The sequence below is a fragment of the Podarcis raffonei genome, chromosome 11, assembly GCF_027172205.1.
Source record: "Podarcis raffonei isolate rPodRaf1 chromosome 11, rPodRaf1.pri, whole genome shotgun sequence".
Taxonomy (NCBI): Eukaryota; Metazoa; Chordata; class Lepidosauria; order Squamata; family Lacertidae; genus Podarcis; species Podarcis raffonei.
Window position 1 is genome coordinate 55,030,470 of NC_070612.1, and position 25,128 is coordinate 55,055,597.

At 42.9% G+C, this 25,128-nt stretch overlaps 1 protein-coding gene across 2 annotated transcripts in view; it reads left to right on the plus strand.

Annotated features, from left to right (window-relative positions):
* The window catches only part of LOC128423033 (contactin-associated protein-like 4), a 278,897-nt gene extending 261,794 nt beyond the window's left edge, over positions 1-17,103 (plus strand). Inside the window, exons 22-24 of one of the 2 annotated variants that reach the window (XM_053407702.1) lie at positions 5,879-6,100; positions 6,507-6,578; positions 16,654-17,103. In XM_053407702.1, coding sequence (XP_053263677.1) covers positions 5,879-6,100; positions 6,507-6,578; positions 16,654-16,847 — 488 coding nt within the window. In that variant the 3' untranslated portion in view covers positions 16,848-17,103. The remainder of the gene's footprint in view (positions 1-5,878; positions 6,101-6,506; positions 6,579-16,653) is intronic. The other variant, XM_053407703.1, reaches the window with a different exon arrangement.
* Positions 17,104-25,128: the final 8,025 nt, after the last annotated feature.

The window sequence follows — 25,128 nt, forward strand, 5'->3', positions numbered from 1 at the left end:
TAAAGTTGGCCTATTTGAACCCCAAAACTGTATATGTTGTTGTCTAGTCTGGTTATTTCATTACATAGGGAGTGACTGTGTCACAGGGCCTTGGTACACAAGTGTCTTTCCTCTTTATTCTGCTTGTGGGTGCAAATGCTAAGCATTGATAAATAGTACATCTGTAATTTCTCTGAAATACTCTTCCTGCTGGATAACTGTGTAGCACACCCCATTGACCTTTCAGTGCTAGAAATCAACAATGCTCTATGTCTGAAAGTTGCACAATTTTCTTGTGTTAATTTTGAGTGAGAAATTACGCTTAGTATAATTTAATTGGAACTCTGCAGAAACGGCACCTCTTGTGATCCAAATATGAAGTTATTAAAAGCTGGACTCATACTTGTAGAAATAAAAATGGGAAAGAGAACCTTTCATGGAAGATTTTCTTTTCTAATTTGAATCACATTTTCTGTCTGGAAACTAATGTGTGGAGGCATAGAAAACATGCATGCTGTGTACATTTTTGTAAGCACATTAATTTACAGCCAATTAACATTTTCGTCCTTGGTGGCAAAAATTAATATAGCGCCACTACTAGATGGATGTTACCTTCCACAAGCAATGTACATAGAAATTTCAGGAAAACTGAAAAGGGCAGGCAACCAAAATGAGGTTGTATTCAGGCAATACTTTATTCTGTTTTCCTAGCATTTCCTTACCCAATAATTTCTACATTTTATGTGATCTTTCACATGACTTAAAAGCCACTTCTGGAAATACATCAGAATCTAGTGGAAGTTTAGCACTCATTTCCATGTTTATTGCTTCCAGGAAAAAAATGCTTTTGCAGCAACATTAAGCCAGAAAACCTTGGGAGTTTTGTGCTGTACAGGGGTACCTCAGGATGTGAACAAGATCCATTCCGGAGCCCTGTTCCCAACCTGAATAGAACGTAAGACATAACTGTGTGTCTGCGCGTGCCCGAGTCACGTTTTGCCGCTTCCGCGCATGCGCATGACATCATTTTTAGCGCATGCACAAGTGCCGAAACCCGGAAGTAATGTGCTCCATTACTTCTGGGTTGCCATGGAGCATAACTTGAAAACGCTCAACCTGAAGCACATTCAACCTGAGGTATGACTATAATTTCCCCAGCATTTTCATGGATTGTGCCATGTGATGAAATTCAGGGTGGTATTCCAGCATACAGTTCCTTTCTGCCGTTTTGATTGGTGAATCATGGGGAAACAGAATCACAGATGGGCACAAAGCATGGTGACATGTTCAGTGATGTCCATTGTTGTTCTGTACATCCCCACTGATGTGAGTGAAACTTAGCATAACAGGGTGGTATAATGCTGGAAAAGCCTCAGTTCCACCGTGGAGTGTAAAAGAAACATTAGAAGCTGGGAGAGAAGCACTAGTATTATAACCAAGGAAAACAAACAGCAATCTCCATGTCTGAATGTAAAAGCATGGTTTATAGAAATTTCTAAAATCCAGTCCATGAATCCGAAGGAAAGCATTCTAACAGAAGTTTCATAATTATGCTATTTTGTTTAGAGTTCTGTCACGTGCTCTGAATGTTCTACCCATTTTCTCTTTAATTCTGAGGATAAATGTGTGAGACAAAAATGGAAATAGGTTCAATGTTAAAGTATGTAAGTGAGGTAATTGTGTCTTCATTTTCTGAACAATCTCAAAATACAAGAGAGCTAAAGACAGCTCACAGAACAAGGATAAGTTCAGAAACAAGTACACCTATGAACAAAATTTGATATTTTTAGGCAACATCTTATTTTTTATGCAGCATTTAAAAAATGCATACCGGACATGTCCAAATGACCTGTTTCTTGAGCATTCATCCCAATTTGTTTGCAGAGAGATGCGACAGCTTTGGCCATTTAATGAGCACTCTGACAGATTCACTTTCCCATGTTCTTCCTCATCACTTACCTTATTCAAAAAGACTTCTTTTGGGGAAGCACCTTTGTTCTGAATGGCTCTACTGGTTAGCATAACATTTGGGGAGAAGGATGCAGGAAAAGGCAGCCTTAAAATACTCAGGTGTCATGTCAATCAGAGCATTAAAAGCATGCGCCACCACCTTCCATTGTGCCCAGAAACAGGCTGTCCCCAAGCAAAGCTACTTAAGGATTGGTCCCTGCAGCCAGTTGAAGTTAACAATCTAGCTGTTTCATTGCGTGGACAGGTGGAGTCCCCCAAACCCTGGGCGCGCCCCCCCTCATTTGGAATAATGACTCAAGACAACGTGCTATGGGATTAAATTGGCCACAACTTTATTATATTTCAGATGTGGGTAGACCTTGGCTCAGGCATTGGGTGTTTATCCCTCCCAGTCCCCAGCCGGGGATCTGGCGAACATCAGGGTTATCCAGTGTGGGGGGGGGATGGGCTGGCTCTGGAGAACATATGTTCAAGCAGAGAGAGCTCGCCCCTGTTACGCCGTCGTTGCAGGGGAGAGGAATGACAACCTCTAGGCATACGGCCAAAGCTTCCCCTCAAAAACCCCTTTAACGGGGAACCCTGGTATCGCCGCCGCAAAGAGGAAGGGGGCGTGGGTCACCGCTGGATGTCCCCCCATTCAGGGAAGATAGATTAAAGGATTCCACCCAAGACCTGATACCGCCAAAGTTGTGACGTTTTGCTACGGGGAAGGCAAAACCGGCCGATGCAGGGGAAATCCTTTCCGGCCCTTCAACAATGACCTTGATGTAGCAGCGCCCGCGTACCTGTGGAGAAAAGGTTAACCTGCAAAATAAGTCTTAACTGAGGGTGGGTAGGGTGGGAGAAGCTCTGGAGCCAACTGAAGATTCCCAGGTAAGATCCTCCCTCTATGGTGTGGGCAGGTAGTCCCTCCCCTACCTGGCCTGGTCTCCTTGGCAACGCTTCCCCAGGCAGGATTGGACAACTGACTGAGGTGGGCGGAGACCTCTAGGTATCCCACCTGGGGAAAGGCGAAGCCAAGCCTGTGCTAATGGAGCCACACAGGGTCCAGGGGCTGCACGCAACCACACAAAGGGTGCCCCCCGTTTAATGTGGGGAGCGGTCATTGTGAAGTTTCTGAACAGCTCCATTGCAGTTAGTCATACATTATGCTGGACCAGGAGGTCTCTAGAGCTGGCAGTCCTTGGTCAAGCATAACCAGGGATTATCAGTGGGACAGCCTCCTCAGGTGATGGATACATAGGATTGCCACCCACCCTGTATAATATGGAATCAGTGCAAAATGCTATGTCCTGTATTGATTCAATACATGACACAGTTTGTCTTGTATTTCTGCTCCCCCCGCCCCTCCACCATGCTCTAGGCTAAGTTAGGGGTCTTCTTCAAATCCATGTGTGTGAAAGGGTGTGAGGAAGCCATTTCACTTCCCAGGGAAACGAAGTTACGGGCTGGTTGTGAGCTCATCCCATGTGCATGGATGGGGCATGGCTAGCCCCCGCGTAATAGGGAGTCCCCAGTCATGTCACCCTTAGTCCGACCAATCCGGTCGACCAAGGGGCGTGGCTTGCTCCATTTAAGCAGCCCGCGTCTAGGGACTTGCCCCTTTCTTCCTGGGGTGACCCTGGGGGAGTTCCTAGTTGATGTGCATCAGCAGGGCTCCCCTTACTGGTGGTTAACCCTTCTGAGACTTCCTGCAGGCAGGCAGGAGTCAGATATAGTCAGTTCTGTTCCAATGCCTAAGCCAATACCACTCACATTCTATAACTAATAAAGTTGTGGCCTTTTTTAGCCCATTAACCTAAAATACTGGTGTCAAGTGTCTTTATTCCAACAAAGGGGGAGAGTTCTGGGCCTTGCCACGTAAGGGTCATGTATTTAAGCTCTGGGTAGCAAAGCACAGAGAGATTTACAAATTCATGTGTGTGTGCGCATGTGATGAATTTCAGAGAAGCCCCCTGTTAAGCTGCAATAAATTGTAATGGATTGCTTTGAAGTCATCTCAGCATTGGGTGGGGGGGAAATGCCCCTCCCCCACCTCGTCCTGTCCTGTATTTTGTCAGAACAAAGGTGGCAACCCTAATACTGAGGGACAGAGAGCAGACAGAACTGTGTGTCCAGTGACCTGCCATGGAGCCCCAAAGCTAGCCAACCAGTATTGACATAAGAGTCAAGGCCAGTCTGGTCATCTTTTCTATAAAGAATGGAGAAAGGGACCGTATTGTCCTTCTCTTCAGGGAGCAAAATATATTGAGCACACTGGGATCCGGTTGACTGCAGCTTCCAGCAGGACTGGGCTCTGTAAATGTTAAATATCCCAATAATATAATACAGGCTTAAGTGAGAGCTTCATTGTAGCAAGCTTTTTAGGCACAAACATTTGAGACTATAAATGAAATGTCATGATCGGTATAGTGATCTCCAGCTAATTAATGAAGAAACTACATCACCTATGCTGCGCCTGTGAACTAATTAATGGAAGTAGTATTGTAACTTGACATCACCCATGTGGTAGAATCTTTGACTGCTGTTCTGAAGTGTACCATTTGTTTTTGTAAGTAGCTCACATGTCTGCAATATTATGCAAGGCGGTTTTTTGTTTTTAGAATCATGCAATGACTGTGTGATAAAGACATTAGGCTGACATTTTGCCATAACCTAATCTCCACTTGGCATGTTAAAATTGAGCTCTGCATGCCATTATCTTGCAGATAGGAACAAATTAGCATACAGGTGTTTACTAAAATAATAGCAGCGATTACCATCACCAGAAAGGCTTAGGTTCAAAAATATTCTGTAAGATTTGCAAGACTTGATGTAGTGATAGGTTTACACAATGTGAAATAGATCTGACTTCACAGAATAGATGTTTCTCATTATCTTACAAGGAAATGTGTCTTCAGCCAGGCTTGTCTCTCATGTTATGAATATTATATGCCTCATATTTTGTGAATTAGAGTAAATTTTGCCACATGACTTCCTTACAGTTCAAAATAAAACAGAGCTGAAATTTCTCAGATAATGTTTTGAGAAAAATTCTGAGATGTGTCTGAGATGGCCACCTCGCAGAACTTTCTCAGCCAATTCCCCAATATTTTTGTGGTGTGGCAATATGGAGGACACAAAATGGTGACTAGCTTGCCACACTTACAGCAGCAGGGATAGCCTTAGGAGGAAAGGAATGAACTGTGAAACTGCCATTGTGAATAGTAACTCCTCACCCAAGAAACTTTTGAAGTCCTCCTCCCTCTAGTCCCCAATTTTTCTTCCAAAAACGGGACAGAGAACTTTGAGAGTCCATTTGTGCAAAACTGTGGTTCAAATTGGAGATAAAGTATCTTGAATTAGAATCCCCCCCAACACATAATTTCTTAAGTAAGTAAAGCATGATATGGGTAAGGAATACATGTGACAAAATTTTTTAAAAAAACCATATAGCTTAAGCAATACTAGTAAAATATTTGTTGTATGTGAAAACACTCTCTTAAGACATCAGAATTTGACTGATAGCTTTTATACAGAATGATGTATGGTGGTTTACATATTCATGATTAGGATTATTTTCCATTAATGTTTGAAGTTTATGGAGAATGAAAATAAATATATGCAATAATTAAAACATCTGAATTGAGTTTTACAGTTTGGGCTTTGAATGTGCTATAGCTAATTAAAAAATATATTTATTGGCAGACTAGTAACTGCCATTCATATTCTCTCTCTCTTTCTCACACATGCACGCATGCACACACACATATATAATGAATATATTCTCATTAAAAGCAGTCCAAAAATGGGGAGATGGCAAATTTGCATATGTTGCCAATGTGCATAGAGGCTCAGAGGAATACAGGTTAATTATTCAATTATTCTTCTGTCTCTTTGTTTTGTACATTTGCACTATGATTAATTTCCTTCTGTTTCTTTTGATTAGCAGAGAATAGTGATGTAGACCCGGACACCATGAAGGCAAACTCTCAGGGGTTCATTGGATGTCTCTCTTCAGTGCAATTCAACCATATCGCTCCCCTGAAGGCTGCGCTGCACCATTCCAGCTCGGCTCCAGTCACTGTGAAAGGACATTTCACCCAGTCCAACTGCGGCACTTTAGCAGGAGCTGACTCGACATCAAGTGAAACAACTCATTCATTTGCAGGTAGCAAGCATATGGCTCTCATTTGTTCTACACCCTGAAACAGAATACAAGACAAAGGTTCAGAGTTTCAGTATTAGGTTGCCTAGCAGCAAACCTAAAGGATAGGGTCCAAAGGTACTGGGTTCTTTTCTTCCCACCCTCTCAACCTATGTCTTTTCCTCTAAGTGTTTATTTTTTATTTTTTGTATGTGCAGTTTAATTATACACAGTAAATTAAAAGCAACAACAACACCCCCCCAAACACCCTTGTTCTTAGAAGCCTTGCATATATACTATTGTGTACCCGTTTTGTATAGCTGTATGTTGTTGCATACAGTATGTAGGCTGTAGCTGTGTACATGGATATATTGAAAACTCTCCTCTCTCTGCTTGCCTCTGTCATTTTCCCTTTTTGTTTCTGCTGCAGATCATTCGGGACCAATAGATGAGGGAGAACCTTTAGCTAATGCAATAAGGAGTGACTCTGCAATTATTGGAGGTAATAGGAACCGTAATAGGCCAGCTGGTGCCATTTTTAAATACCTTTGGATCTTTTCGTAATAATTCAAAGTGAACAGGTGCCAAACCAACTGCAAACCCAACCATGTTTTAGGGCATTCACAAGTCTGAAAACACACAAATGAACACGTTCCAGGAAGACATTGTTGGTTATACAGTAGCTCCTGAGTGTATGGTTATTATGTGTTTCCAGTGCCCTTCAAATTTAACAGAGCAGATTTGGTCAACTTGTGGTCGAAGTGTGGATCTCATCTTCGCTATTGGTTGGAAAAGTCTGAGTAAGTTTTATGTCCTCTGCAGCATCCTTTGTCATTTCTGTAGCAAAGTGTATGAAGTGGTTTTAGAAAAAGGTTTTTTACCCCCAAAGCCATGGGCCTGCTCCATATTGCCATTTCCTCACAATGTGGGGATACTGTCAACTACAGATGATGGGGGTGTTAGCCCAAGACTTGTTCTCTCTCTCAACAACAAATAGAAACCATAAACTGGATATGTCAGCCATTGCTGGAGAAGGTGCCTGTCACAGGGTGCGAAAGGGTTTTTTGTCAACAGGATGCCTATCACTTAACTGAGATGAGGAAAACGTATAGAAGTACTAGGGTAATTGGCCCACTTCGAAAAATGTGTAATCCTTTTGTTCCCCTCACTTTCTATCTGGTATGCCAATTTTTTAAAGAGTCACTGAACAAATTTTGAATATATTAAAGGTAAAGGTAAAGGTACCCCTGACCGTTAGGTCCAGTCATGGACAACTCTAGGTTTGCGGCGCTCATCTTGCTCTATAGGCCAAGGGAGCCGGCGTTTGTCCTCAGACAGCTTCTGGGTCATGTGGCCATCATGACTAAGCTGCTTCTGGTGAACCAGAGCAGCGCACGGAAACGACGTTTACCTTCCCGCTGGAGTGGTACCTATTTATCTACTTGCACTTTGACATGCTTTCGAACTGCTAGGTGGGCAGGAGCTGGGACCGAACAATGGGAGCTCACCCCGTCACGGGAATTTGAACTGCCGACCTTCTGATCGGCAAGCCCTAGGCTCTGTGGTTTAGACCACAGCGCCACCCACGTCCCTTTTGAATACATTGTAGATGGCTTAATCCTGACAATTTGAGAAGCATGCTGCAAAACCCGTTTAAGTCTGTGTACAGTTAATTTCAGGGACGCGGGTGGCGCTGTGGTCTAAACCACTAAACCTAGGGCTTGCCAATCAGAAGGTCAGGGGTTCAAATCCCTGCGATGGGGTGAGCTCCCGTTCTTCGGTCCCAGCTCCTGCCAACCTAGCAGTTCGAAAGCACGTCAAATTGCAAGTAGATAAATAGGTACCACTCCGGCAGGAAGGTAAATGGCATTTCCGTGCACTGCTCTGGTTTCGCCAGAAGCAGTTTAGTCATGCTGGCCACATGACCCAGAAAAACTGTCTGCTGACAAACGCCGGCTCCCTTGGTCAGTAAAGCGAGATGAGCGCCACAACCTCAGAGTTGTTCATGACTGGTCTTAACTGACAGGGGTCCTTTACCTTTTTTTACCGTTAATTTCAGGTGATGCAACCACTCTGACTCCTGACTGTTGGTCAGAATAGAGTTCAGTCCGACTACTAGGATATAAGATAACCCCCCCCCCCATTTATATCCCTGACACCTTTCCTATTTGACTTATAGAATTCCACTGGGACCTTTTCTGACCCCTTCCTACCCCTCTTATTACATTGACAGTAGCCCTTTTCAAATGTTCAGTGAATGCGTGCATAACAATATGAGAGAGAGAGAAAGCATCTCTCTCTTTGTGTGTGTGTGTGTGTGTGTGTGTGTGTGTAGGCTTCATCCCCTTGGTCTTGAAATCTGCAAACTGTAAGTGCATAGGATCTGCACAAACATCTGGTGAACACAGAAGGTGAGGCTATGGATGCAATCATGATTGCCCTCCCTCCATTAGTTCACTGGATGTCTGCAATGACTGCTTACCGGGTCTGGCAGTGGGCGAGGTTTGCGGCCCGACACACAGCCCCACCGTCCTCTTGAAGCCACGCTGCTCCACTGGCCGTTGCTCTGCCCCTTTGGTTGCCGCAGTGCTTGTTGGGGTTCCCAGCAAACCCAAAAATTCAAATTTAACCTATCCGTGGTGCCTTGGAGGCAGGGCAAGTGAAGTGGACCACGTTGGAGCAGGCTTCACTTCCATCCACTCCAAAAGTAGGAAAGGGGGCTATAGCCATAGCTGTCAACTTTCCCCTTTTTTAAAGGGAAATACCATTATTCCAAATAGGATTCCTCGCAAGAAAAAGGAAAAGTTGACAGCTATGGCCATAGCTGATGCTGGGTGCAATCATGATTGCCGTCCCTCCATTAGTTCACTGAATGTCTGCAAAGGGCTTTACAAACCCAAAGGAAACTAGAATTATTTGATGTTAGATTATCTAACCGTGCCAAATCAAATAATTCACTTTAATTAGATGGTTAATAAAGTGGCAAATATTAGGATGGGCTAAAAGATGAGCATGGTCCTGCAGCTGAGACAGAGGACTGGAAGTCACAAAATCTGGTCAAATTTCATTCTTCGGAACCTCTAGGAAACTGACTATTTTTATCTGTTCAGAAAGAAGGAAGAAAAGTCAAGAATGCCTGAACAATATGTGTTTGGGGACTCAAGAGTTCTCAAGAGGATTTCAGTTTCTATGACTAGTGTACGAGCAAGTATAAATCTGTAAGCTTCAGTGATTATTTTTAAGGAGTTATTCTATGAGACTCAGAGTTTTCTGATGGCATTATTTTCCCCTGGGAACAGGGGTGAAGAAAAAGCATTCTTCCCCCCTACAAATGGTTTCTCTACAATATAATTCAACCATCCAATTTCCATTAAGTTGTGTGGGTTTTTTTAAAGGATAGAGAAGAAAGAATAGAAACCAACTGTTATCTTTGATAACCTCTGGTTAACTTACGAATAGCGGGCTTGTTTGTTTTTTGGTAAGGTCATTGGAAACCACCGATAAGTGACAGACTTGAGGAATTTAGTGGAATGGAAAACTACCAATTCCCATTGAGAGCTTGAACATTTAGGATTGGAAAAGGTGAAAAGGATATTTTGCTAAAACAAGAATATGCGCTCACCTATACAGCTGCTGCAGCTGAAATGATGGCATCCTCTAATCGTTAGGTACCTCATTAAGGACTTATTATCTACATTAATCATTGCCTTAAAGCAAGTTGAACTCCAGATGATAAAAGTCTCATATCTTCTGCTTAAATGTTAGACCAGTCATTGCTGTTTCACATGGCTGAATTTGAAATATTTTCACATATGAACAAAGAAGGTTGCAGGAACATAGGGAAAGGCTTACTTTTCCTGTGTTCCTGCCAAGAATTTGTTTGATTTTGGAGTGTCCACAAGCCAGACATAAAGGCAACAATTCCTCCCTCATTTGGGTTCCTTCCTCATTTGGGTTCCTCCCTCAATGAGTTCCTCCCTCATTTTTCCAACTCCTTGATCAGTTTGGTTAGATTTGTTCATTCGTTCTTGCTCTACCTTTTGCAACTCTCTGATCTTCTTTTAGAGATTGGGCAACCAAAATTATACATAATATTATTGGTCTTGCCATAGATTTATACCTAGGCAGCATGATGCTGGCTGTTTCATTTTCCATTCTTTTTCTAATCAACCGTAACATGGATTTTGCCTTCCTAACACCACTGCACACTGAGCTGATATTTGCATTGAACTGCCTATCATGACCAAACATCTCTTTCCTGAAGCGTTAGGATATCATTATCTTCTTATTCTTCATTCCCAATGTGCATCACATTATACTTTACTTGCTTTAAAAGCTTACTTGCAATTTTGGCAAATTTGTCTAAATGATTTTGGTGAGTGTTTATTGGAGCTTTGCATAGACTGATTGAGTTTTCAAATAATAACGATTTGCCCACCTAACTGACTGCAGATCATTTCTTCACGTTAAATAGCACATGTCTCAATACAAATCCTTGTGGGGTACTCATTGTGTAAAGGGTGCCCTGGCCAATCTAATCCATCTAATTCATCCAGGTGCTTAACTTTCCTTTAACTTTTCTCAAATCTTTCTAGCTTGGAGAACTGTGATGCTTTGTCACTACAATTCTTTTTGCTCCTACCTGTGGTTAACTCTCCACCACCAATCACCAATCCCTATTGCAGTAAACTAGAATATAAGAGCCTGCCTTCAAAAATAGGGTGTGTCACATTGTCCCACAGTTATTTCAGTCCAGCCGACTGCTTCATTTGCTGCTATGAACTGTACACATCAGTTACAACACCTATGCTGCGAAAATGTTAGAACTGCTAACATTGGAGAAAAAAAATCCTAAATGCCATTTCATCTCCTGAAATATTAAATGAACTGATAATAGTAATTAAGATGTAAAAAAAACCCCTCTGACTGGAACATTTATAATTATGTTCTCATTGTTCTTTCTTTTTGAACGTTACACCTTATAAATTATGTTCTTGACATTCTGTGGAACATTTTGTGCAGGCTAGGACTGCACATACCTACATCAATTTTAAACTGTTGCCAATAGTATAGTGAGCATAAATATACCTAAACTGTTGTCGTTCCTGATTAGTGTAAATTTATAGCCTGGTAAGCAGATGCATATTTGGTTTCAAGGGTAATCAAAGTGCTTTTCTGTTGTCCTGACTTAATGCAGGGATTACCCAAATATTCTGTCAAAGATTTGCCAAAATAATCTGTAATTGGTTTGACTTCTACATCTCTTGTTGATTTCAAGATGTCAGTGTTACTTGCAGGATATGAGTTTGCCATCACAAATATCACATCACAAGCAGGATTTCTGTATTGCCTCACGTCAGCCCCAAACAGTGTTTTCCAAAGTAAGAGGTGTGTGAACTATTTATCAGTAATTTATTAATATATTTGTAACAATAAACTAAGAGGATTAGAGAAACAAAAAGAAGCTTCTAATATTTAAATTAGTTCACACAGTGGGCTGCTAGTCATCAAATATAGAAAACAGATGCACAGTGCACACAAGCATGAATGAGGTCTTAGAAATATACCTGTGTTTCATATGGAAGTCATCTCCCACTGTCATTTTAAGGTGCTTTGGTTGGCATGAATGCACTTAGAATCATAGAATCATAGAGTTGGAAGAGACCACAAGGGCCATCGAGTCCAACCCCCTGCCAAGCAGGAAACACCATCAGAGCACTCCTGACATATGGTTGTCAAGCCTCTGCTTAAAGACCTCCAAAGAAGGAGACTCCACCACACTCCTTGGCAGCAAATTCCACTGTCGAACAGCTCTTACTGTCAGGAAGTTCTTCCTAATGTTTAGGTGGAATCTTCTTTCTTGTAGTTTGGATCCATTGCTCCGTGTCCGCTTCTCTGGAGCAGCAGAAAACAACCTTTCTCCCTCCTCTATGTGACATCCTTTTATATATTTGAACATGGCTATCATATCACCCCTTAACCTCCTCTTCTCCAGGCTAAACATGCCCAGCTCCCTTAGCCGTTCCTCATAAGGCATCGTTTCCAGGCCTTTGACCATTTTGGTTGCCCTCCTCTGGACACGTTCCAGTTTGTCAATGTCCTTCTTGAACTGTGGTGCCCAGAACTGGACACAGTACTCCAGGTGAGGTCTGACCAGAGCAGAATACAGTGGCACTATTACTTCCCTTGATCTAGATGCTATACTCCTATTGATGCAGCCCAGAATTGCATTGGCTTTTTTAGCTGCCGCGTCACACTGTTGGCTCATGTCAAGTTTGTGGTCAACCAAGACTCCTAGATCCTTTTCACATGTACTGCTCTCAAGCCAGGTGTCACCCATCTTGTATTTGTGCCTCTCATTTTTTTTGCCCAAGTGCAATACTTTACATTTCTCCCTGTTAAAATTCATCTTGTTTGTTTTGGCCCAGTTCTCTAATCTGTCAAGGTCGTTTTGAAGTGTGATCCTGTCCTCTGGGGTGTTAGCCACCCCTCCCAGTTTGGTGTCATCTGCAAATTTGATCAGGATGCCCTTGAGTCCATCATCCAAGTCGTTGATAAAGATGTTGAATAAGACCGGGCCCAAGACAGAACCCTGTGGCACCCCACTAGTCACTCTTCTCCAGGATGAAGAGGAACCATTGATGAGCACCCTTTGGGTTCGGTCAGTCAGCCAGTTACAAATCCACTGAGTGGTAGCATAGTCAAGACCGCATTTTACCAGCTTCTTTACAAGAATATCATGGGGCACCTTGTCAAATGCCTTGCTGAAATCAAGGTAGGCTACATCCACTGCGTTCCCTTCATCTACCAGGCTTGTAATTCTGTCAAAAAACGAGATCAGGTTAGTCTGACATGACTTATTTTTCAGAAATCCATGCTGACTATTGGTGATCACAGCATTCCTTTCTAGGTGCTCACAGACTGTTTGCTTAATGATCTGCTCCAGAATCTTCCCTGGTATTGATGTCAGACTGACTGGGCGGTAATTATTTGGGTCCTCTCTTTTCCCCTTTTTGAAAATAGGGACAACATTTGCCCTCCTCCAGTCTGCCGGGACTTCGCCTGTTCTCCAGGAATTCTCAAAGATGACTGCCAGTGGTTCTGAAATCACATCTGCCAGTTCTTTTAATACTCTTGGATGCAGTTCATCTGGCCCTGGAGACTTGAATACATCTAGACTAGCCAAGTATTCTTGTACTATCTCCTTAGTTATTCTGGGCTGTGTTTCCTCTGCTGAATCCTTTGCTCCAAATTCTTCAGGTCGGGCATTGTTTTCTTTATCGGAGAAGACTGAGGCAAAGAAGGCATTGAGGAGTTCAGCCCTTTCTGTGTCCCCTGTTTGCATTTCACCATCTTCTCCTCTGAGTGACCCCACTGTTTCTTTGTTCTTCCTTTTGCTACGAACATACCCATAAAAGCCTTTTTTGTTGCTTTTAACCTCTCTAGCAAGCCTGAGTTCATTCTGTGCTTTAGCTTTTCTGACTTTGTGTCTACACGTGTTGGCTATTTGTTTGAATTCCTCTTTGGTGGTTTCCCCCCTTTTCCATTTTTTGTACACATCCTTTTTTAATCTTAACTCAGTTAAAAGTTCTTTAGATAGCCACCCTGGCTTCTTTAGGCACCTTCCATGTTTCCGTCTCATTGGTATTGCCTGAAGTTGTGCTTTTACTATCTCCCTCTTAACAAACTCCCAGCCATCATGAACTCCCTTTCCTTTTAGTATTACTGTCCATGGGATCTCACCAAGCACTTCCCTAAGTTTTATGAAGTCGGCTTTCTTAAAGTCGAGAAATTGAGTCCTAGTATGCTTGGCTGCTCCTTTCCGCTGTATAGTAAACTTCAGAAGAGCATGATCACTCGCGCCTAATGATCCTTCCACTTCTACCCCACTAACCAGGTCATCAACATTGGTTAGGACCAGATCTAAAATGGCTGTTCCTCTTGTTGCTTCTCCCACTTTCTGGACAATGAAGTTGTCTGCAAGGCCAGTGAGGAATCTGTTTGACCTTATGCTCTTGGCTGAGTTTGACATCCAACAAATATCCGGGTAATTGAAGTCCCCCATTACTACTATCTCCCTTCCTTTTGCATGCTTGGCCATCTGTTCCAGGAAGGCATCATCTATGTCCTCCGTTTGGCTTGGGGATCTATAGTAAACTCCCACAATGAGGTCACTGTTATTCTTCTCTCCCTTAATTTTGACCCAAATGCTCTCACTTTGGCTTTGAGGTTCTAAATCTTGGATCTCTTCACAGGTATACACATCCCTGACATATAACGCCACTCCTCCTCCTTTCTTGTCTGGTCTGTTTCTCTGAAATAGATTGTATCCCTCCATTATTACATTCCAATCGTGGGACTTATCCCACCAGGTTTCAGTGATTCCTATTATGTCATATTTAGTTTGCTGTACCAAGAGGTCAAGCTCATCTTGTTTATTTCCCATACTTTGCGCATTAGTGTACAGACATTGAAGTCCATTAATCATTCCCCCGTGTCTCTTATTTAAGGATTTTTTCCTCCCACCACTAGGTCTGCGTGCTGTTTGCTCCATTCGGTCTATGACATTTGGATGATCATCTTCATCAATTGATAGACTCCTACCTTCAGGAGCACTGTCTCCCTCCCCCACATTAGTCAGTTTAAAGCCCTCCTGATGAGGTTTCTGAGATTTTTGGCAAAAACATTCCTCCCAACCGTTGTGAGGTGCAGCCCATCACTTGCCAGAAGTCCATCTTCAAGAAACTGCATTCCGTGATCTAAGAATCCAAACCGTTCCTGTTTACACCATTTGCGAAGCCAGTTGTTCACTTCCACTATTTTTCCCTCTCTCCCTGGGCCACGTCGTTCAACTGGGAGGACAGATGAGATGACAATTTGTGCATTTAATTGCTTCAATTTCCTGCCCAGAACCTCGTAATCTCTTTTGATCTTCTGGAGGCTATTGCTTGCAGTGTCATTGGTTCCCACATGAACCAAGAGGAAGGGGTATTTGTCAGTGGGTTTTATGATTCCTTGCAGTCGTTCAGTTACATCTTGGATCTTAGCCCCGGGGAGACAGCACACTTCCCGAGACATCTTGTCAGGCCCACAGATCACTGCTTCTGTTCCCCTCAGTAGGGAATCCCCTATCACCACTACACGCCTCTTCTTAGGTCTGGTCGGGGTTCTTCCGTGAGCTGTCCGTTCCAAGGTCGCCTGCACATTCCCTGAGGACTGCCTTTGCTGCTCGTCTTCATATTCCTGATCGACTGTAATGAGGGAGAGATCCTCAAATGGAGTCTGCTCTTCGTCTTCCATGCTAGGGGAAAGGACCTCAAAGCGATTGCATATTTCTAAACAATCAGAGCGAACCCTGGGCCTCCTACTTCTTTGAGTCACGTTTCTCCATATATCTGGCTCCTGTGTTGGTGAACTAGCCTCCTTCTCAGGGGAGTCCCCTGTCTCCTCCTTGGTGGAGACGGTGTGCTCTGTTGCTTCCAAGAAGAGCTCCAGCTCTCACTTCCAGCAGCCTGGTGACTCAAATGGAAGAAAAACACAATTTGGGAGAGGAATGGGGTACCTATGGCCATCTAGATGATGGAAGTCTGGATTCCAGGTTCTCCATCCCTGGCTTACAGAAAGACGACAACATATATTAAAGCACATTGTCCCAAATAATGATGGCTAAACTTCCAATCATTGGGCAACCGTAAACATATATTGCTTTATTTCTCTTTCTAAACGATATCAGTTGTAACATTTAGATGGGATTAGACTCCTGAAACATGTGTTCTATGCAGCTGACTGGCTAAAAATCAGTTGTGTATAGTTCTCCCAGCTTTTCCTTCCCTGTACAGTCTTCCAGGTTCTATAACCTAGAGGGATTTGTGAGGAAGGAAGGAAGGAAGGAAGGAAGGAAGGAAGGAAGGAAGGACAGACAGGCATTGCTGCTCATCTGAAGTGAGGACAAACCAGGACGGACTTCTTCAATAGCGATAGCATGTCAAAGTGCAAGTAGATAAATAGATATCACTCAGGCGGGAAGGTAAACAGTGTTTCCGTACGCTGCTCTGGTTCGCCAGAAGCAGATTAGTCATGCTGGCCACATGACCCGGAAGCTGTATTCCGGCTCCCTCTGCCAGTAAAGCGAGATGAGCGCCGCAACCCCAGAGTTGTCCACGACTGGACCTAATGATCAGGGGTCCCTTTACCTTTAAGTCAACATTACCTGCACCACACTTATAAAATTAAACCCAATAACAGGAAGCCATATCAATTTATAGTAAGGTCTATTATAATAGTGCCGTCACTATCAAGCTGTGAATGACTGGTTGATTCTCAACAGCAAAATATTATCCCTAGTCATCTTTTGTCATGGGACAGCTGGCATAACTGAAGATTCCTGGTTCAGACCCCACTGAGGTCACTAGTTGACCTTGGACAAGTTCTTTCTTCAGCTTAAGTGACCTTGCAGGTTTGCAGTGGGGATAAAAACACTTCATGCACTAAGGCGGGCTGCAGAAATTATTAAAAGTCCTTATTTTTATTACTGATGTAACATGACTTCTCACTTTGTTATTTCCTTTCTCCCCCAGGTGTGATAGCCGTCGTGATATTCATCCTGCTTTGCATTGCTGCCATAGCTGTACGGATTTATAAAAAAAAGAGTGTGTATAAAAAAAAGGAGGTGAAAGGATCAGAAAAGGAGGACAGTGCTGAGACTGCCCTCAAAAGTGAACTCAGCATGCAAAACACAGTCAACGAAAGTCAAAAGGAGTACTTCTTCTGATTCACATTTATGATATAGTTTATTAATAATATCAATGATGTGACTTCCTTGCTAAGCCAGGGGCTCTCAACGGACAAAAATAAAAATTAAAACGCTGTTGCACTCGAAGGACAAGCAAAATGGCTCTGAAACCTATTAAACTGCATATGTTCAGTTTCACTGATTGCGATGGGAGGCCTCTTTAAATGACATGCATTCCTTAGCTATTATAACGTAAATGCATTTTATGTAACAGTGAATTAGATATTGTAACCAATTTCATTGTTGGTAGTTTTCGGCTGTTCTGCTGTGACTTTCTAGAACGGAAGTTTTAACGTGCATTCTGAACATGGGCTTTGAATGGGGGAAATCGTAACGCAGTTTTGTTTCTTCCTCCCCTCCTTTCCACTTATCCCCTACCCCAGCTCTTCAGGAATGTTGTTCAAATGAACTGTAATGTTTTCCTTTAACCATTTGGGTTACAATCCAAAGCAGAGTTCAGCACAGTTAATTGAGACCATTGAATTAATATTGTCTGAGAGTGCCTACGTCTGCATTGGATTCTGAACCTGATATAATACTTACTTTCCAGTAATCAGCTCAAATTACTGATATTGAATATGTTGTTTCCATTCATGGCTGACCAGTTCCAGTGTTTGTAGTTTAAGATGCACACACACAAAACACAACCCCATGCTGTCTTCTGCATAATCTTTGCCCTCTCTGAGGAATACTGAGACTGAACATAGAACACAGTTCATCTACAGCAGGGGTTGCCAATTTTGGGGCGGCCAGTGGGCACGTGCGACATTTTGATAAAGTGCCATGGGTGCCAGTCACAAAATGGCTGCTGTGAATGGTTTAGCGTGTCTCAAAATGGGGGGGGGGTAATGACATAACGGCTACCGCAACCCAAGGAGAAGTCAAAAAAGGCAGGACCACAAAATGGTTTGTTCATGTTTTCCTCCCATCAACCACCCCATCTGTGGTGAAGAAACACCCAATCTAATGGAGAAGTTATTTGCACATCTTCTCTGTTCGGAGCAGATGTCAGGATGGAGATCCAATGAAATGGGGGAATATTTAAGGGGGTGTAGTCAAGGAGGAGAAGGCTGAGCCAGTGCAAACTGGAACTAAGCAGCAAGAGCAGTCCGTCTCTTGTGTGTTGTGGATTTTGAGGGATAATTATTGTGACCATTCTCAGTTGCCATAGGAGATACTGGCAGGCACACTAGTGCCCATGGGTGCCATACTGGCAAACCTTGCTCGATGAGTAGTGATCTCATAACAAACTGTGAGTGTCAGCTTGGTTGTAACTCATGCTGAGATGATTTTTCAACTGAATGAAGTTTCATTGTCTAAGAAGCCAGAGCTTAACTCTGAGCAAAAGCATGCCTGTATGTTGTAACAATATCTTTTGACCTATATCTGCAGGCAGGTTGTATTGGAAGCAGCAGGTTACAACCTTCCATGCATTTTTTTTGCAAAAACATGGTAACCACAAAAGGCGAGCAAGGTTCTAGAATTTATTTAGGAGAGAGAGAAAGAGCGAATATTTCAAGCCTTTCATTATCTGAAAGCTGCGTTAGGAAGATTTCAGATTCTTTAGAGACCAAGGTTGTAGTTGCAAATTCTGCTAGCACTGTTGGAAACTCCATCACTATGGTAAAATCCCAGATTGGAGCAATATGTGCCTGAATACTGGAAACTTGCAGACAGGGCCACTGCTAGTGCCAGCAGTCAGATGCAAACGACACAGACCAGATGTATTACAGGTGAAATACAAAATGCAGCAACTGTGAGTCCAGATGAAGCCAGTGACATGATCTAAGATGATGTTGTCATCAGGTTGTGGAGCAGACAAGGCAGGACATTCTTTGTCTCCACTCACAACCATGAGTTGGATCAACATTATACAGAGCCAGTTAGACATCTGTCGGTTCCTTAAATCACTTGGTTCATTTGAGCTGATGAGTACCACTTCTAGCCATTTTATAGCTCTGCAACACAGCAAAAACAAGCTAACAACTACGTCATTATGGGAGTTGCCCTGGTGACACAGGGTTGGCCCTAGAGCTAGCTGACAAGAGTCCCCAGTTTGAGTTTCACGGCACCTTACAACTATCACTTGACTGCCTTTCTCCCAGAAAAGAAAAATTGGATGGGAAGGGGCCATTGGCATGTGATGCCAGTCGTCAGGTGCAAATCACATTAGTATGCAAGCTCCTAAGGTTGAACAGCTCCTTTGTCACTAGTGATATGTGTGAATGAAATTTCATTATACAAAATTAACAGAATATGGGTTAACAGTTAAGCATTATGCATAGAAAGCAAGGTACTGACCTATAGTAACTTATTGATTCTCTGCCTCAGCAGTCCCCAAATTATAGACCTAGAATCATAGAGTTGGAAGAGACCACAAGGGCCATCGAGTCCAACCCCCTGCCAAGCAGGAAACACCATCAGAGCACTCCTGACATATGGTTGTCAAGCCTCTGCTTAAAGACCTCCAAAGAAGGAGACTCCACCACACTCCTTGGCAGCAAATTCCACTGTCGAACAGCTCTTACTGTCAGGAAGTTCTTCCTAATGTTTAGGTGGAATCTTCTTTCTTGTAGTTTGGATCCATTGCTCCGTGTCCGCTTCTCTGGAGCAGCAGAAAACAACCTTTCTCCCTCCTCTATGTGACATCCTTTTATATATTTGAACATGGCTATCATATCTCCTAGCTCTTTTTCTCTTCATCTTGCTCTGTCCCAAAGTTTGGACGCTAGCAATCTTAACTACAATAGTATATGTGGTCTAGACTTGCCCTTCTGTGCAGTATTCATCGTTATGAACTCCCAGGTTGCCCCTAAATGGGCTTATTTACCATGAGAAACATGACAGAAAGCCAAACAATTGGTTGGGTTCTTGAATGCATAAACATTGAAGAACATTTCCAAAAATAATAATAGCTGAAGGTGGTTTGTGTTTTTCTTGGAACTTTTATGTGGGTATCATGTTCCTAATTCTGAAATTAATTTATATCAAAGCTGAATACTTGCAGCCCCCCCGAAAAAAAATCCAGTTTGTTGGAATAAACATGAAATGCAGGCCTTCATCAACACCTCATTGGTCACAAATTCCCCAGATTCCAAAGTGCCATTGCCTATCCACTAACATTTCAGCCCTGTGTGGGGTTTTCCTCAGTCCTACTTACGATGAGGGTGCTTTTTCTGTTCTTCTTTCCTGAGCATTGTACGTGAGCACACACAGAGAGAGTGAAAGAGCTTCTAAGTCAGCTGTGCCCTCTTTCTATATCCTTCCGTGTCTTCTCATCTGGGATTTCATACCCTAGGCCCCTGTCCCATTCAGCTTCTCAAATTCCACCTTTCTCCTTTAACAGAACTCGTTTTGTTTTGTTTTTGCTCTTCCCAATAGCAACACAGGACTCCTTGTAACCCGCAGACCTGCCCCAAATTTTCTCTCCCAACCAAACTGCCTTTTCATATCCTTCACAGAAGCTGCTCTGATGGTTTTACTGACCGAACAGTTATGAAATTATGGCATCACAGCAGCTCAGCCAATGGTATGGGAGGAGAACTCACAGCTAACAGAGAAATGACACCTTAAATCCCATTAATCTCACTATATCAACTTGAAGCCTATATCCACCTTTAACAAACACATTGTGGCAAAAGATTTTTCTGGCCAGATTCAGCTTCATCATTTGCATGACAAAAACATGTCACAGTCAAAATGTGTTACTCATTTTGAAGTTGCCATATGCTTTTGCTGCAACAGACTAACATTACCCTTTTTTCCAAGGCTGAAGTTCTTGCTGATGCATCTGTTGCTTCTCTAGAATTGTCCCCTATCCAACATATACAATTAATTCATGATACTTGGATGTGAGGGCGATCTGGCTGCGACATCTGTCACCCCATTGATCGCCAGGGTTGATTCGGCTGATCTGGCTGGCTAGGCGGGTGTCCCCTTCCTCCCTCACCGCTCCATGTGCGTCCCTCCCGAAGCTGCGCGCTCGGTGGAAGAGGACGACCATCCCAGATAGAAGGAGTGTACCGTTCTTCGGTCAAGGGTATACGATAGCTGCGCTCCCCTGCTAGAACCTCCAAACAAGCTCAAGGATACTTGAATGTGCTAGTCCACTTGCAGCCAAACCCTATCAGCTAGTTGGTTAACTCTGATCTTATTTCTTTGATTATCATCCTGCCACCTTGATGTCATTCATGCTTCCGTTTTGCTATTTTTATTCCGTTTTGCTTGGATCCACTTCTCTTACATGTGCAAAGAACTCAGACCATTGTGCCAGCCCCAGGTCCATTCATTTTAGGGAATGAGCTAAGGTTCCTCATTGTTTCCAGAAGCATTCATTCAAGGTTATTATATTGCTGCTGTGACTAAATTGTGTTAAATCAATCTCCTTCACTCTCAATCTCTCTCACACACACACACTTTCCCCCCTGAGAGTGAGAATCTGTCACTAAAAATATCCAATCAGATTGTTGTCCCTTAAAGGCCAGGCACTTAAAATTGTTGTTGCCATTTTACCAACTTTCAAAGGCACCTTCTACATTATTCTTTGTAAAAAAAAAAAACCTCAACTGTGAATAAGATGAAAATCTACACTTGATTTACTACATCATTTTCCTCTGATCTGAAGTTCATGTCATATTTTTTTTTAAAAAAATCATTTTTATGTCTTAAGGAATGGTTATTTAAAGCTGCAATCCTAAACCCACCTACCAGGCAGTAAGCCACATTGGATTCAATGGGACTTACTTTTGAGTTGATATGTGTAGGATTGTACTGCAAATATTCCTTTGGTGGAATTCCCATAAACACTGACCTGGAAGTAAGGCCTTTTTAAAAATTGGATTTACTTCTAAGTAGACATGTATGGGATTACATTGTTTGGGTACTTTTCATAAAGGAAAGAAAATGTACCAGGAGAGTACATCTTGCGCCAGAGAGTATAGATTTTTAAAAAGAAAATGAAAGGAAGGAAGGAAGGAAGGAAGGAAGGAAGGAAGGAAGGAAGGGAGAAAGTCTAAAGGATATCACATATTGTTGGTAGGGGGGGAAAGGATACCTTTTTGGTTTTATCTGAAGGAGTTTAGAAGATCTAGTTTGATTGAATGCTTATTTGTCTATAGTTGTATAGTGTAAAATAACAGTTTCTTACAGGAAGCTAATGCCCATTCATATTTTGAAAGCCAGAGTTCACAAGCACATGTGTCTACCTATGTATGCATATGTTACAGGCCAGATCTAAAAGATGAACTCATTTAAATGGGCCCAGGTGAAACTAGAAGTGCCTGTTACCTTTGGGCATATGTTAATGGAAAGACTGTAAATAATGTTCTAGGTTGACCTGGGGAACGTCACTACATGCTGAAAAAGGCTTTTCTATAAATGCCTTGTAAAATTATCAGATGTGTCCCAATAGCCATTTTCTCTTCTTCATCTCCCAAGGTTTTCTTGGATATTTCTGCATGTGCACAAATCTGTCAGGTGGGCTCAAGGTTCAGAATTTGCCTATATGACACCTACAAATTCAGAAGAAGTGAAGCAGCAGCACCTGCTCTTTTGCGTCTTCATTTATCAATATAGATGGCCAAATTCACACTGAGGTTTGTAAAGCTGTGTTTGGACTGTACCATTTCAGACTATGGTTGATGCTTACATGATCGAAAGTTCTCCATACAAAAATAATAATCGTAATAATCCGCAATAGAAAACTGGTGTGTCGGAGAGAAGGCTTCTAACTTAGCTAGTTCAAAGTTCTTTTGTTCTTGTTTTTTGTACGGACTGATTCCATCATGTGAGCCCCCACCTCCACTCTGCAATGGCACTTCCCAAAGGCCACACTGAAAACTGGACCTACAAAATGGTGGCACCAAACTGCACTGATCCATCACAGACCATCCCTGTCCTTCCCCAGATCTTTTTGCTCCAGTTTGTAACTTATTGCCTCTCTGTTAATAAACAATCAGTTTTTAAAATAAAGTGAGGAAAATATTTTTTCAAGAATTTGTATTAAAAGTACTGAGGACGATACGATGATTCTTCCTTTTTCAAACAGTAAAAAAACATAGACGTGCACACGACATGCTAGTGAGTGTGGTTCTTTGCACTTTTGAACTGAGCTGAACTGGCGCACTTACAGTCATGTATTGTTTGCGGTGTACATTCTGCTGACAGGCGAAATTGTGTGAGGCCCAAAGCATATGGGGAGGATGTACATGAAGCTTTGTGCTGTGGTCTGAACTTCTCATTGCTGCTGCTGCTCATATCCAGTTGGTTACTCTGATATGGTTAAAATCCCTCCATCTCACATAGAAACCTTTTGAAATGCATCACTCTTTTGGCCAACCAGGTATTCATCAACAGTAATCCTGACTGCACCCAAAAGGGATGTCTTAAGGACTTAAGACCTAGAATCCTACCCTGATTAACTCAAGGAGGACAGCTGAAAATTGCCCTCAAATTGTTTTATTCACACTTTGGCAATTTTTTTCACAATTCAGATGTGTCTATCCCTATTCCAACAATTTAGAACATTTCAAGAAAAATATCCAGCACAGCATAAAACCTTACTAAACTGGTTGATCAAGCCAGTTAGTAGGCAAGTTCTTATCTGAGAGACATGGGATGTGGGTGGCGATGTGGTCTAAAGCACCGTGCCTATTGGGCTTGCTGATTGGAAGGTTGGCGGTGCAAATCCATGCAGTGGGGTGAGTTCCCGTTGCTCTGTCCCAACATCTGCCAACCTAGCAGTTCAAAAGCACACCAGTGCAAGTAGATAAATAGGTACCACTGCAGCAGGAAGGTAAATGGCGTTTCTGTGCGCTCTGGCTTCTGTCACAGTCCTCCATGCACCAGTAGCAGTTTAGTCATACTGGCCACATGACCCAGAAAGCTATCTGTGGACAAACACCAGCTCTCTCGGCCTGAAAGAGAGATGAGCGTCACAACCCTTTACTTGTGGATCGAGGGCCCGACCCCCGCTATGTGAAATAAACACACAAGGACACGTGATATAAGGTTAATGGGCAAGAAAAGGCCACAACTTTATTGATTACAGCAGTGAAAAGGTATTGGCTTAGGCATTGGATGACTATAGGAGGTGGGTTTATTCAACAGTAGGTGGAGCCTGTTGATGCTCATCCAACTATAGGCTCACCCCTGATGTCACCGAGGGTCGTGCCATGGCCTCCCGCCAAGCAGGCATCGGACGGAATACACGACCGCCAGATTCCTTTAACGGAATAACCCACGGTAGATAGCATAGGCGATGGCCACACCTAGCCCTTGACACACATGAATCCAATGCCTAACCTACCCACCAATACCACAAAAGTTGTGACGATTGCTACGAGGTAGGCGAAAAAACCAAAAAGCCTAATGCCAAATGGAAAAATTCCTACCAGGCCCCCCAGACAACCGGGGCGACCAACCTAAGGTCCATAGCAAGGCCAAAAAACCTAGACCCTGAGCTAAATGGGAGTGGAGGGTGGGTGACTCGCTGCGGGACGACGACGACTGAGGAGGAGGCGGAGCTGGAGCCGCAGCATTAAGCTGCTAAACACGCCCCCCGGAGACACCTGGTTGGCTGCCTTCGGTGGGCGTGGGCGCCAGCCAGGTGAGGAGGGGCGGGGGCTAAGGCCCCCGGCCAGGGGCGGAGCTCGGGCTCCCGCCCACAACCACTCCCCTCTCTTCCAGGAAGGAGAGTCTTTGCCTTTGACTGGACTTAACTGTCCATCTTACCTGAGAATAAGTGTTGTATAGAAGTTGGTCTCTGGTGGTTGGAGAGCCCCCTGATGACAAGAGATGGAGTTCTTTCATAAAAAGATGTTCCTTAAACCAAATCCTGCATTGATGTAAACATGGTACTTTTCTACGGAGAGGCTGCTCCATTCATTTCATGGATGGAACACATTACCATTTCCTGTTAGTAGTATTTAAATGAAAGTGTTGTACTGTGTACATGGCTGAACAATCCCATGACCAAAGGAAGAAAAATTGCTTATCTATTAGTCCTTTTAGTCAGCCAGTGGAGCTCCCCATTTAAGCTTCAGATTACTTTTTATTATATTACCGCCTGTAGAATAAAAATAATAATTATCCACTAGTTGATCTCCCATGGGTGATCGTTGAATACTTGCACAGCTGTGAACCTAACTACAGTGATGTTCTAGCCAATATTTGTCTGGATGAAAACAGTGTTAAGACAAACTAGATTGGGATGTATAAGTGCAACCTGAGTGCAATATTTAAAACGTGATGACTCAGCCCA